Source organism: Microcaecilia unicolor, chromosome 14 (genome assembly GCF_901765095.1).
Source record: "Microcaecilia unicolor chromosome 14, aMicUni1.1, whole genome shotgun sequence".
Classification (NCBI taxonomy): domain Eukaryota; kingdom Metazoa; phylum Chordata; class Amphibia; order Gymnophiona; family Siphonopidae; genus Microcaecilia; species Microcaecilia unicolor.
In genome coordinates this window covers 43,516,110-43,529,638 of record NC_044044.1, presented here as the reverse complement: position 1 = coordinate 43,529,638, position 13,529 = coordinate 43,516,110, and the positions used below count along the sequence as shown (strand labels likewise).

Genomic DNA, 13,529 nt, shown 5'->3' with positions numbered 1-13,529 from the left:
ACAATACAGCATTGCAAATAACAAAGCAAGCTCTGGAGCAGTGACAAATACATTTTGAATATAACCCTCCCCCACTTCATAGACCCCCTAGAAAACTCCCCTGATCCCCTCCTAACAGAATGCAAAACCTAGGAGGTTTAATAAAACAATGTAAACCTCACAAGTTTGCTATCGTTTTCAATAGTGATTGCTAGTGTTTTGTTGTGACCAATATGACTTGCAAACTCCACCCACTGCTTTCATCCCAGATAATGGGCGAGATAGGATCATGCCAGCTCCTGCCATTAAACCTCTTTGGTACGAGGCATTATGCCCCATGCTCACCTGTGACATCACTTCTTGTCTGAAGCTTCTAGAAGTCCCACCACTTCCTCTTGAAATCAGCATAAGGGAGTGCTTCGTCATGTGAATCGATTACTAAGCAAGCTGATCTAACAAAGGACATCCTATACCCAAAAACCCAGCTTATACCCAAATAATCCCCTTCCAGGCAGATCAGATGCTGTTACAGCTCAATAATGAGGGTAGAGCTTTTCTGAGGACCATGGAAATAATCATACACTGCTTAATTCCTAAAACATTTATTTATTTAAAATCAATAAATAAAAATTGATTTTCTCATTTGTTTCTTTTCAGAGCAAATTTCTGAAAACATATAATTTAGCAAAAAAAAAAAAAAAGCTTCAGAGCACTTGTTCTGTCCATATGCATGTTATCTGAAGAGGACAGAAGGGTCTTCGATAGACCTGTCAGGAGATGGAAACTATCCATGAACTAGCAGGAGCGGATAGGAGACGGAATATAAATCACAAGGTGACCAGGAGTTTTTAAAAATGTATTAAGTAGCTGGTTCCATTTTCTAACCTGGATCCATTGTCAACAGTTTGCCTGACCCCCTGTTCCCAGGCCCAAATTTTTCAGATAATAAAAGGAAGTGACCACAGGGAAGCTGTTTTAAGTGCTTTGAGCCAGGGGGAGGGGGGGAAGGGTTATACCATGAGCTTAATTGGCTGTGCCTGAAAACCACCAACTCGGATGCCTAGCCCTCAGTAAAATGTGGAATGGCTCAAACTGCTTCCCAGCTGGAATCTTAAAATGTTCCTAAGTCCTGAGGTACTATTGATAATGAGAATTACAGGCCAATTTTTACCAATTAAACGAGTCTAAATCAGGGGTAGGCAACCTGCGGTCTGCCATTAAATTTTATGTGGCTTGTGAGACCATGGGAAGCATCCACGGAAAACATCCCACCCAAATGTCATTAACCAGAGTTTTGTCAGTGGAACCGTTGAAGGATACAAGGGGACAAGACTTGGTTGAGTATTAGCAACTGTTTGGAAAGACAGACTGGTAATAATTTATGTTCATTCAATCATCTCTTCGAGCTTTGTTGACAGTGAATTACATGGCACATTTGTTAATTTTCTGTGTACAGCATGCTAGGGATAGTACTGACATTTATTAAACCCTCTGTATATGAAGGTTGCCAACCATGATCAAAAGGCTTGTGTCCTTGAGATTGTGAATTTTGCTGAGAGAAAAGGTTGATACATCAGGTTGGAAACTGTGAGGGAAGGGGGGAAGAAGGACAGCATTGTACGAGGTGTCAAGGTGGATTCTAGAGGGGCTCAACGGAGCGATATACACACACACAGATTACCTTTCCATTGGTCCACTCAGCAGTGCTGAGATTAGCAAAAGGAAGCATACAAAGAACCAGTGAAGGCATTCAGCGAGTTCACAAGTGCAGCCTCGTCACTGGATGCACTTGGAAGATTTTTAGTGCGTCAAACATCTAATTCGAATGTACGCAGAGCGAGCGCAAAGCTCGAGAGCCAAGTGGACAGGCTGAACCAGTCATGTTAGTTGCTGGATGAAAGGCCAGGAGTTGCTTTCAGGTCCTTCTTTCTCCTAACTCAAGAAAACTGAATGGTTACGCCTAGGGCAGTTTCCTTGTTTGCCCAGCCCTTGAACCAGTCCTTCATTTACCTCCAGCTGTGCATGAAAGAGTTCCTTTTTTCCCATTGAGGTCCCTAAGGAAAGCCAGGCTACATTTTCACTGAAGGGACAGCTCATTACCCTGCTTCTCGTGCAGGCTTCGTTTAAGCATCTGATCTTATATTCGGGTGGAGTCTCAGATGTCTGGTACCAGCTGGAAACCCACCACTTTGTGTAGAAAAGCAGACTTACCGCCCCCACGTCCCTCCAACTCACTCTCCCCTTTTTACTTGTATAAATAGACCTCTTAAGTCTCTCATTTGAGCATTGGTTTGATTCTTCCTAAAATATTTTACAGATGGGTACCTGTACGGAAAACAATGTTACATGATATGTAGAACTTTTCAGGTACAGTTCCAAAGACTGGGCTTCTCTTAATTTAAGCAAAGGCCATGTCAGCCCTGAAAGGGGGACATAGCACACAACAGTTGCATGATTTTATTTATCTAGTTACATGTAATTTTTTTTTTGCCAACAATAAATTTTTATTGAAAAAGGTTTTGTATTAAGTGACCAATAAACATTACAAGCTACTCGAGATGAAAAACTTCCACAAACAGCATAGAACTAACCCCCCTCCCTCCAGAACCGAAAAAGTCACATCTTAACGCTGAGCACCCAGTGGACTCTGAATTCAGAGTGCCCAGTCCAAAAACAAGACTCCAATTTCCACCACCCCCCTCCCCAAACACTCCTACCCTAACCAACCCAGAGTGGAGGAGTAGCTTAATGGTTAGTGCAGCGGACTTTGACCCTGGGGAACTGGGTTCAATTCCCAGTGCAGCTACTTTGATTCTGGGCAAGTCACTTAACCCTCCATTGCCCCAGGTACTAAATAAGTACCTGTATATACTATGTAAACCGCTTTGAATGTAGTTGCAAAAACCACAGAATGCCGGTATATCATCCCTTTCTCCTTATGAAACGTTAAGAAGGCTATCAAAATGGGTCCATTCATCATCTTCAATCTGTTCAAAATTCTGCTGCACGACTAATATTCCGCCAGGGTCGTTATGCTCATATTAGCCCTCTCCTCAAGTCACTTCACTGGCTTCCTATCCGTTTCCGCATACAGTTCAAACTCCTCTTATTGACCTATAAGTGCATTCACTCTGCAGCTCCTCAGTACCTCTCCACTCTCATCTCTCCCTACATTCCTCCCCAGGAACTCCGTTCACTGGGTAAATCTCTCTTATCTGCACCCTTCTCCTCCACTGCTAACTCCAGACTCCGTTCCTTTTATCTTGCTGCACCATATGCCATATGCACCATATGCCAAAGCGGTTTACAGGTAACAAGAGTGGGCTCACCTCACCAGCAAAAAGCTTTAACTTTTTTGCGGAAAAACCACCTACACCTGGGGCCTTTCCCCCCTTTGAGGCCCTTTATAGCCATCAGAATTTCTTTTTTTTTAATTTATTTATTTATAATTTTCCATTAAACTCACAAGCACAAACTTGCATAAGTAACATGAGAACAATATCAATTAAGGCATAACTATGAGAAATAAAGGCAATTAAATTCTCTTCTTAGACCACTAAATAATAGGGGAGAATCCAGAAAGTTGAGAAGAACATATTATCGTAACATTTCAAAAAGAAAAAAGGCCTGAACGTAAACCACGGTATCTTATACATTTCTCTCAAAACTTTCGCCTGGGGATCACTGGGCAATTTTCTTTAAATCAACAAAACTCTTAAGCTGTTCCGGGTCATAAAAGGTATACTTAATACCCTTATATTTTATCAGACATTTACAAGGATAGGATAATAGGAAACTAGCACCTAGTAAGTTAGTCTCTTCCCTCAATGCAAGAAATTTCCTATGCTTATCTTGAGTCGTTCTTGTTACATCTGGGTATATCCACACACGGGCACCCAGAAATTCTTTTGAGGCATTTCTAAAATACAATTTGAAAATAGAATTAACATCTCGTTCAAAGACGAAGGATACCAACAAAGTGGAACGTGATTGGACTTCCGTCAAAGTCTGTTCCAAGAATAAAGTCAAATCTTGTATTCCAGTAGGTTGTACAACTTGTTTCTCTAATTTTCTCTTTTGCTCCTCTGTTTGCACCATCAGAATTTCTGTTGTAAATATGTGCGTATCTTACATACCACATATCGTACAGGTAGGTGGGACTCGCACCTATGCACATAACATACAAAATATTGTTACACATGTATCATCTGACTGCAGACACACACACACTTCCACCAGCTCATACCTAAATCGTAGGCGTGTATTTTCGCTGTTATTCAAATATTCTGTAAAGAAAAGCAAGGCACTACCAAGCTCCGAATTATAGAATTTCCTCCTAAAGGTCTGATTCATAGAGGTCTGCTCTCAGACACAAGGAATTGGCCAGAATGCCACAGAAAGAGGCTCCCAGGTTCCTGCTGGAAGAGTCCAGCAGTTTGCAGATTTTCTTAGAGAATGTTAAGGATTAAACCCGCTGCATCCTACAGTTCTAGGCAGTTTACAATAAAACACATGATAAAACTACAAACACAACATTTAAATGTCATAAAACAGAGACATTGCTTATTTCTTTTAACGATAAGAATGCGAGCAGTGCAAACATGTCCACAGTAGTAAAGGCCTGAACAAAAAAATTGTGCTTTCAGTTGTTTCCGAAACTGATTACCGAGGTGATTTTACGCAATTCCAATAGGAGAGTGTTCCACAGTCTGGCACACTCGATATAAAATATTGAGGAACGATCCCGCTGCATTGAACAATATTACCATCTATTCATTCTACTAATGAAAATAGCTTGTCCTGGAAGAAAATGTGTCAAACCCTGGAAGAAAATGTGTCAAACCTTTCAGCACGTAGCAAGGATCTCGAATGTCATTTGCATTTTTCTTTTTACCCCTTCATATATTAAGGAGGCAGTTTCCATACGATGTTGGGACAAAGAGCGCACACACTTTTTCTACACGGGCTTTGTGCTCGTTCTCATGGTGAAACAACATCTGGGCATTAAATATTCCTGGGCACTTGCAACTGTTTTTCGTGCAGGTAGGTTGGCTGGTAAAGGGCATGTGAGGTGTGGAAAATTTTCATCTACACAGGTAGGTTTCCTTTCCCGAGATAACCACTGTCCCAGAAGGCTTCCTAGTGTTGTGGGCTTCTAGAAGCATTGAGGAAGGGCCATTTTCAGGCCAGTTTGCACTTTTTATTCTGGTAAAATCACTCGGAAAATCCGCCTCTGAATGACTCAACTAAGTTATGCTACACGTCCAATGAAAAGTTCCCCAAAACACACAGAGGCAGGTCAGCTTATGAATTTACTGGTGAATTCTTGAGGGACTGACGGCTCCAAAGTTCTCTATATTACAGATAAGATACAGCCCACACACTCATCTGCTCCACAATGGGCACAAATCTCTGTCTTACTCTGGAAGGAGCCCCAGTAGGGGCAGATAATAGTGGATGTTTGTGAAGTGACACCGGACAACAGCAAACTAAACTGAGGTAACCAACATAGAGAGGTGACAGGCTCTGTGCCCTTCCCCTGAGCTCTTCAGTCCTAGAAGTGACAGGCTCTGTATCTTTGCGTCTGTTCCCTTAGCCTTCTAGTCCTAGAGGTGACAGGCTTTTTATCTCTGTGCCTATTCCCTGAGCTTTCCAGGCCTAGAGATGACATGCTGTGTATCCATGTGCCCATCCTGTGAGCCTTCTAAGTCCCAGAAGTGACAGGCTCTGTGTCTCTGTGCCTGTCACCTGAGCCCCCCAGTCCTAGATGTGATAGGCTCTGTATCCCTGTGCCTGTTTCCTGAACTCTCCAGTGTAGTCATTAAGCTGCATGTTCAGAGAGCTGGTGGAAGGAGGTTTGGGGCTGGGCACACAAGTGGGCTGGTGTAGATGTTACAGTGAGCCCCAACATCTAAAGAGGGAATGCAAGATGTCATTGGTTCAGCTGTGGTAAGGTGTTCAGCCAGAGCTGAAGAGCATATCTGGTTCCTGTGCTGACACGTTCTCGGTCCACCCCTGCGGCTGGTACGGTATTCAGGAACTTCGAAACGGGAAACATGGTAGCCTTCACCGCTCCATCACACAACTCGGCGACTCTGTGTGCAGAAAGCAAAATAACCCTGAACACCGTGGTCCCAAATGATGACACTGCTGTGTTGGCTTATGAAGGCCAATTTTTTACACCCATCAAGGTAAACTGTTTTCCGGTTGCATATAAGTAATGCTACATTTTAACATTTGATGCCCACAGGCGTAAATTAGGGGTTAATTTCAACTTGCCCCAAAGCAAAATACTGCTTCCAAATCAGCCTTAAGATGCTGCTAAAAACAGCCCAGTCATTGCCACAAATACTGACAAAAAAGGAAATAAAACCATTAGTTTACTGAATATCTGAAGTCTGGTTACAGACGTTCTCTCTACGAGGCCGTACTTACTCAACTGTTGGTGGGAGATCGACCAGGATCTTCCCAGAATTCTGTGCTCCATCCACCATTGCCGCCACCATCCCAGGCTCCAGCCAGACACTGGCACTCACCTCCGTCCGATCTAGACACAGTCGTGCCTGAAACGGGAGACAGTGTGTCATCAGCTGGGGGGTGAGGGGGGATAGGGTAGGAAGAGAACAAGGTGATTAGGAGTCATGCAGTAAATCCATGGTCCTGCTGGCGGATTTATTTGCAAGTTGCCAGGAGGTGGTGTCTCTGGCAGTTCATCTAATTGCAGCTGAGGCCAAAGCATATAGAAGGTGACTTTACAAAATGCAAATGTGTTTTTATCAAATTAAGGTCATGCTGAAAAGTGCATATTTTTTTACAGTAGGCGTGTCCAGTGGCAGAGTCACAATTTATGTGCATATTTTATAAAGTATGCACAGGCATGAAGGGTCATTCTGTACAGGAAGCCTGGTAGGTGCCTACTTTCCTTTACAGAATAGCAGCATAACCAGGTGCACCTGGGCACTTAATACCAGCCAAAGTGTTGGTAGAACTATGGGTGCCAAATTACCAAAGTATTCTATAAGGTACATGCATAAGTGTCAGTCCTGCCCAGACTCCGCCCATGTGCACACCCCCTTCCTTTTATTGACCTATAAGTACATTCACTCTGCAGCTCCTCAGTACCTCTCCACTTCATCTCTCCTACATTCCTCCCCAGGAACTCCGTTCACTGGGTAAATCTCTCTTAGCTGCACCCTTCTCCTCCATCGCTAATTCCAGACTCTGTTCCTTTTATCTTGCTGCACCATATGCCTGGCATAGACTTCCTGAGCCAGTACGTCAAGCTCCATCTCTGGCCGTCTTCAAATCTAAGCTAAAAGCCCACCTTTTTGATGCTGCTTTTAACTCCTAACCCTTATTCACTTGTTCAGAACCCTTATTTTATCATCCTCACTTTAATATTCCCTTTTCTCGTTTGTCCTAATTAGATTGTAAGCTCTGTCGAGCAGGGACTGTCTCTTCAAGTTCAAGTGTACAGCGCTGCATACTTCTAGTTGCACTATAGAAATGATGAGTAGTAGTAGTAGTAATCAAATATTGTAATCTGCTCTTATACTGACATATTCCACACAGATTTATACCTGCTCTCAAGCAGCTACAATGTCCGCACCTTCAATCCAGTGCAATTTCTACAGGATTTGCGCTAGTATTTTAGAAAATCACATAGGCACCTATATGTCTTTAGAAAATAGCATTAACATAGATGTCTTCCTGCTTATTTAACCTAGGCCTTGTTCTCAAATTACCCTCTCACTGGGCAAAATGTTATCTGCAAGACTGTTCATACATTGAGATGTACAAATCTGGTCAGAGAGTGGCAGCTGGTGCAGGAGGAAGGGGGAAGAATGGTTAGAGCAGGGGTCATGACCTGGGTGGGCCCTCTATAAGGGGGCTCTGGCCACAGAAAGATTAATAAGACACTGGGTTGGGGCAGTGGGTGGTGAAGCTGCTTCTTCCACTGTCGCTCCATCTTTTGTTCTCTCAAGTATCCACATGGATTGTAAGCTCTTTGGGGAAGGTAAAAACCACTTTGAGCTCAAATTGGAGAGGCAGTCTAAACATACAAACTAATTATTGTACATAGCTGCAAGACATTAGGGAAGGTTTTTTTTTTTTTTTTGTCTTAGGCCACATGAGTTCCTGCTATAACTGGGTCAATTTAAAGGCAAGATAGAAGGGTCTCACCTGTAGCTGCAGTTGTGGCTCGCGAGACAGAACGAGCAAGTACGCCACAACGTGATGACGTTTGGGCGGGCCCACGGTCAGCACGGGTGGGAAGACAGACTGGGAGAGGGGCAGAGAGAGAGAGAACAAGGGATGCTAGTGAGATGGCAAAGGTGGCGGATAGTCGACACAGAGCTCAATACGGCCAAAAACAGCATTTTAAAAACAGGCAAAGATAGATTAAAAGATATTTCCCATTTTTGGTCTATGTGAAAACTACAGCATATGCAAGCCCCCCTCCATTAGAAACTTTCACCGTCTGAATTTTAGGAACTCAGATTTTTTTTTCTGCAAGGAAACCCCTTATTCCTGAGGTTTACTGACGTGCAGCCATCTACGTTCTCCTCCTCGACTCCTTCCAGGGTAGGAACCCGTACCTCCCAGAGGCCCAGCAGGCTGCAGGAATAAGATCCCTCCTGGAGCTGTAGGCCTGTCTCCTCTGCCAGCTCCCGCCGCCCTGCATCCAACAGCTGGAAGTGACAGAGAGAGAGCGAGAGTGACAGGAAAGGGCAGAGGCTGGTGGGAGCAGGCTGTCTCTATGCCTTCCTCCTCTACCACCCTCTTAGCGCACCATTACAGCAGTAGAAACTGCTGCAGGTCTTATGATATCATCAGTTTCCTGCATGGGATTTCGTACAACCAAGTGATGTCATGAGGCACATGAACTTTGCTCAGGGTGGGGGGCAAGAATCAGGTAGTTTTTCCACCACCATCATCCCCTAAAACAGTCATATATCCAACACTGAGCCAATACACAACAGCACGTGAATGGAGTTTAAATCTGTGCATTTTCTAAATGCATGAACATCATTTTACAAGGTGGAGAAAGGGCTTATGACATTTGCATGATTATTCATGTGAAGTCCCAACATCAGACTAAGAGACCCCCTCGGCCATTGACTCTGTGACTGTGGGCAAGTCACTTTCTCTCCTTGTGCCTCAGTTCTAATCCTCAGTTCTGCCACTACCTCTCTGTGTGTAACCCTGGACTGAATCACTTTATTTTCCCATTCCTCAGTTCTAATCCCTGGCTATCTGTACGATTACATAGTAACATAGTAGATGATGGCAGATAAAGACCTGTATGGTCCATCCAGTCTGCCCAACAAGATAAACTCATAGCGTAAATACTTGATCTTGATTTGTCTTTGCCATTTTCAGGGCACAGACCGTAGAGGCCTGCCTGGAACTGGCCTTGTTCTCTAACTGCTGAAGCTGCCATTGAAGCCCCACTCCAGCCCATCCAAATCTGTCCAGCCATGATCACGGCACAGACCAATGAAGTCTACCAACACTGGCTTTGCTTCCCAATTACTGGTGTTGCCATCTAATAACCACTAAGCTTGTTTGATTCTATGGCAAGTCACAATCGTACTGTGCCTTTCATAGTTTGAAACAAGGTATTTGTCATAAAACAGAGGTTTTATGCCCACAAATTCAAGAACAGAAATAAGGCAGAATGGAGTGATGCTCTGTTTTTCTAACTGCACCAGTCCCTCCTGTGCTGGATTTAAACAAGGGCTGTGGCAATGTCTCCATCAGTGCTCTTAAGGTCAATTCAGAGATGAATCAGAATCCTAAGCTGTTCCTTACCTGCTCATGTGGTTCTATGTGTCCACCTGAGAAAAGAAGAATCGCAGAAGGTGAGGATTTGTAACAATGCTTACTCCAGATCTAAAGCTAGGCCAGAAAACTAGATTTAAAACACAGCTCCAACTCAGCAGATTTTGGTTACTGTCTAGGCCAGAGCTTGTGACTGAGTGAACACTCTTTCTTCTCTGAACTTCTGAGCTTACCTGGAGGCACCCAAACATTGGGGAAGGTGTGGAGATTGGCAGCTCTTCTGGTCAGGAGAACTTTGGTGTCGATCGACTGCAAGATCACAGCAACCCCCACGTCTACCCCTCGGTCAATGACATCTTGTGGCAGGGAGGAGGCCTGTCCCTCAGGGAAGTTCTTGATAGGGCAAAATGAGGGTCTCTAGGGATGGGACGAGGATTAAAAATGGGGTAGCTCAGAAGGCAATTTTAAAGAGCATTTCTGTCACTAGGACAGTGTTTTATGTGTGGAAATATCTTTCAATACAACTGCCTTCCTGATACGTGGGTAATAGTCCCTGCATGGCCATATGTTGTTCACACACACCCTTTAAAAGGGATGAGTGACCTAGTTTTTAATTTATATGCATTAAAAGGTATGCAATTACATTTCTCTGAAGAAAAAAACCTTCACATGTAGTTTTGCTGAGGTAACTTTCAAACAGGTTGTTAAAAATTACCCCTTAAAAGTAGTAAATGGTGGCACAGAAGTGGACACTGGGTTACACCTGGGTGAATTTCTAAACCAACTATTGATAACTTAATACCACTGCATGTAACCAACAGTCTGATAAATCCCAACCAGCTAGGCTGAAGAAAGACTAGACACATGGAGTGCCAGCTCTTCTGCTTAACAGATGACTGTATGGGGAAATCCAGAGAATAAAAAATCCTTCTGTATCTGTAGCCAACTCCACAACAAGGAAATAAATCACTGGATCATTTATTCTCATATACAGATTTCTATCACTTGAGCCTCTGAGAGGGCAATGCTATATAACAAGGCACCTAGAATTAGGTTCTGGAGGGCACGTATTAAAAGCCTTTTCCATTCTCCTTGACACTCGCTCACCTGGAGAAGCACCCTGGAGGAACCACAGAACTCTCTGTCAGAGATGATAAACCTGTTCCTGTCTAGTCCACAGCTGACGAGGGCCTTGTCCTCCTGCGAGGCACAGAACTCCCCTGTGACACTCTGCAACATATTGATGATACAAGCATGAGAAGGCAGTCACAAAAAGGGACCTTGGCAGCAAAAAGGAAGGAGAAGGCCTGTAACAAATGGAAAGACATACGAAAACCAACATTTGCTGCCATCCTCTCTATAGCTCTGCTCATAGTCACCATCCCAGTCCTGAGCAGGCTGATCCACTTCTGATTTTGCCTCCTTCGCATTTATGGATATGCAGTTACTGCACAATGGATTAAAACCTGGAACTGGACCTCCATGTCAGCATGGACCTGGGCCAACGTGGTGACCTTATTCACCGGTCTCACAAGGGGGGAGGGGAGAAAGACCTGAAGAAATACAACATTTAACATGCCAACATTTGGCAGTTACCATCTTTTGCTTGCCACATGGTTTTCCTTGTTTAAATGGTTTAGTCTTGTTTAAATGTGTCAGACAACAGCTGGGGCAAAACCTGGTGGCTTTCCTGTTCTGAAAACATTTGCCATGTGATTTTTTTGCTTTTTCCTAAATCTAATTTGATCCTTCAATTATTTACACTTAGAATTATAGAAGAGTGAGAAATTCCACCAGTTTGCAAGGTGCACCATATACCCACATAATTCACTGCTAAAAGGCAGCATTTTCTTCTAAAATGCAAAAACTTCACATATTATTCTCCTATTTTAAAACAGTAATGATTTTAAAAAAGAAAACCGTAGTCAACTCCTTGGAAATGCATTTAAAACAAATGATTTTTTACTGCATTAGTAAATGCATTGTAGTTACCTGGAGAAAGTTAGCACATCGTGGCAGGGAATTCTCTCTAGACAGGTAAACCAACACCTTTTTGAAGACCTCCATAACTCTCCAGAATCAACTGTGGTTATCTCCTCCCTCCTTGCACCAGAAAGAATATAGGGACAAGATGAGCTCCAAAAACCAGGCTCTGCCTTTTCTGTGCTTTTCCCCCAGCTGAGAAAGTTAGGAGGATGCCTATGTTTCTTCCTCCCACCCCATTTTTCAAACCTACAGTTCTGCAGGGAGAACCACCGTGTGGCAGCTGGTGTGCTGCTAGGGTGAAATAGCAGGTCACACACAGGAAGTGGCTGGCTGACTTCTGGGAGAGAAGGGAAGTGCAGCTTCTAGGCAGGGGAAGCCTGGAGAAGTGCCCTCTCGTGCCAGGCTGCCTGAACTGCAGAGCACCATAGCCCTCGCTGCCTCCAACAAGATTTCAAAGGACACTTTTGCAGCATAGCTCAAGGCCCACGCGTCCCAACTTTGTATGGCAGTGCACTTTGTATGGCAGTGTATTGGCCTCAACGGTAATAAACAGAAATAAAACAAAAAAATGATTGGACTATCGATGCATTTTTTACTAACTTTTGAAGGCAATATCTACCTGACCATTGATTGTCACCACCTGTATTGTAAGCCTGTAGCCTGTGAGGAAAGCTTGTTAGAGGCCTTTTTGCACGTATGAAACAGGGTTTACATGAGAAAAAATTACTCCCATTATGTCACAAAGACAGAAACCTGTTAGTTTTAATTCCGATTTGTGGTTTCTTTCTCCTCTAGGGTGAGGCAGACGTAGTGTAAATTAAAAAAAAATATTTCTGACAAAATCTTATTCAATGCTGATCGAACAGTGGTCAGAGTTTGCAACCTGGGTATCTGAACCTTCTTTTTCATAACTGTAAAACTATTGGTATGGATATTGCCAATGCCTCTTTACAACTACACCGGAAAGAGTTGAATCAAAACAATTATTTATTTATAAACTGGTAGCAGATTTAAAACAAATAGCGTGAAGGTTTTTTAAAGTTTTTAAATGTACAATTAAGCTATGGAATGTTTTGCTCTAGGCTGTGGTCAAAGTTAATAAAACAACTGGGTTTACAAATATGGTTTGGAAAAGTTTCCAAAGCACTGATAAACTAACAGCTATTATTAGCTAGGCAGACTTGGGGATTACCACCTGTTTCTGCTGGGAGTGAGCAGGAAATAGATTGCCCCATAGGATTTGCTGGCTACTTCCTCAGGTAACCCAGGGTAGCCATGGCTGGAGAGAGGATGCTGGGCAAGATGGATCATTGCCGTGACCCAGCATGGACATGCTGGGTGTTTCACCTGAGTGACTGGGCTGGACACAGAATGCTGGTCTCGATGGATCATTGGTCTGACTGGAGGCAAGATGCTGGGTTTGATGGACCATTGGTCTGACCCAGCATGGCATGCTCTCTGTTCTAATGCGATATCTCTTTAGAGGTGGGTTGGAAAGTATTCCATTAGCAGTGTTTGGAAGGTGAGAGTAGAAATAGAAAATAAGCCTCTGATCTATCTGAAAAGAGGCTCTAGAGCTGTCCTACAGATTTTAAAATGATCTGATTGAGTCTCTAGCGGAATGAAGAAGCTGAAAATGACCTGAATGCAGAGACAATGGCGTAACATGTGGGCTGAAAATGGCCAAGAGTCCAGAGAAGTGCTAGAGTCCTGAAGGGCACAGATTAAATGCGGATGTGCTCAAAAGATATTAGATGCAAAGGTTTCAGATTGAGTTA

General features: G+C 43.4%; 1 protein-coding gene across 2 annotated transcripts; it reads right to left on the bottom strand.

The window, feature by feature from the left end:
- Positions 1-4,534: 4,534 nt before the first annotated feature.
- Positions 4,535-12,053, bottom strand: NUDT17 (nudix hydrolase 17). Of its 2 annotated transcripts, XM_030188424.1 has the most exons (8): positions 11,758-12,053; positions 10,873-10,995; positions 9,999-10,182; positions 9,796-9,821; positions 8,580-8,672; positions 8,164-8,262; positions 6,415-6,542; positions 4,535-6,074 (listed from the first exon to the last, which is right to left on the bottom strand). In XM_030188424.1, the coding sequence occupies exons 1-8, from the start codon at positions 11,830-11,832 to the stop codon at positions 5,912-5,914; spliced, it is 891 nt and encodes a 296-aa protein (XP_030044284.1). In that variant the 5' UTR covers positions 11,833-12,053; the 3' UTR covers positions 4,535-5,911. The 2 variants fall into 2 exon arrangements, with proteins under 2 accessions (XP_030044284.1, XP_030044285.1); XM_030188425.1 differs by lacking the exon at positions 8,164-8,262.
- Between the last annotated feature and the right edge of the window lie 1,476 nt (positions 12,054-13,529).

Coding starts and splice junctions, on each gene's coding strand:
- NUDT17 (XM_030188424.1), bottom strand. CDS start 11,832: ATGGAGGTCTTCAAAAAGGTGTTGGTTTACCTGTCTAGAGAGAATTCC. Junction 9,822..9,998: donor CAATGTTTGGGTGCCTCCAG/GTAAGCTCAGAA, acceptor TTCTTTTCTCAG/GTGGACACATAGAACCACAT. Junction 8,673..9,795: donor ACATAGAACCACATGAGCAG/GTAAGGAACAGC, acceptor TGTCACTTCCAG/CTGTTGGATGCAGGGCGGCG.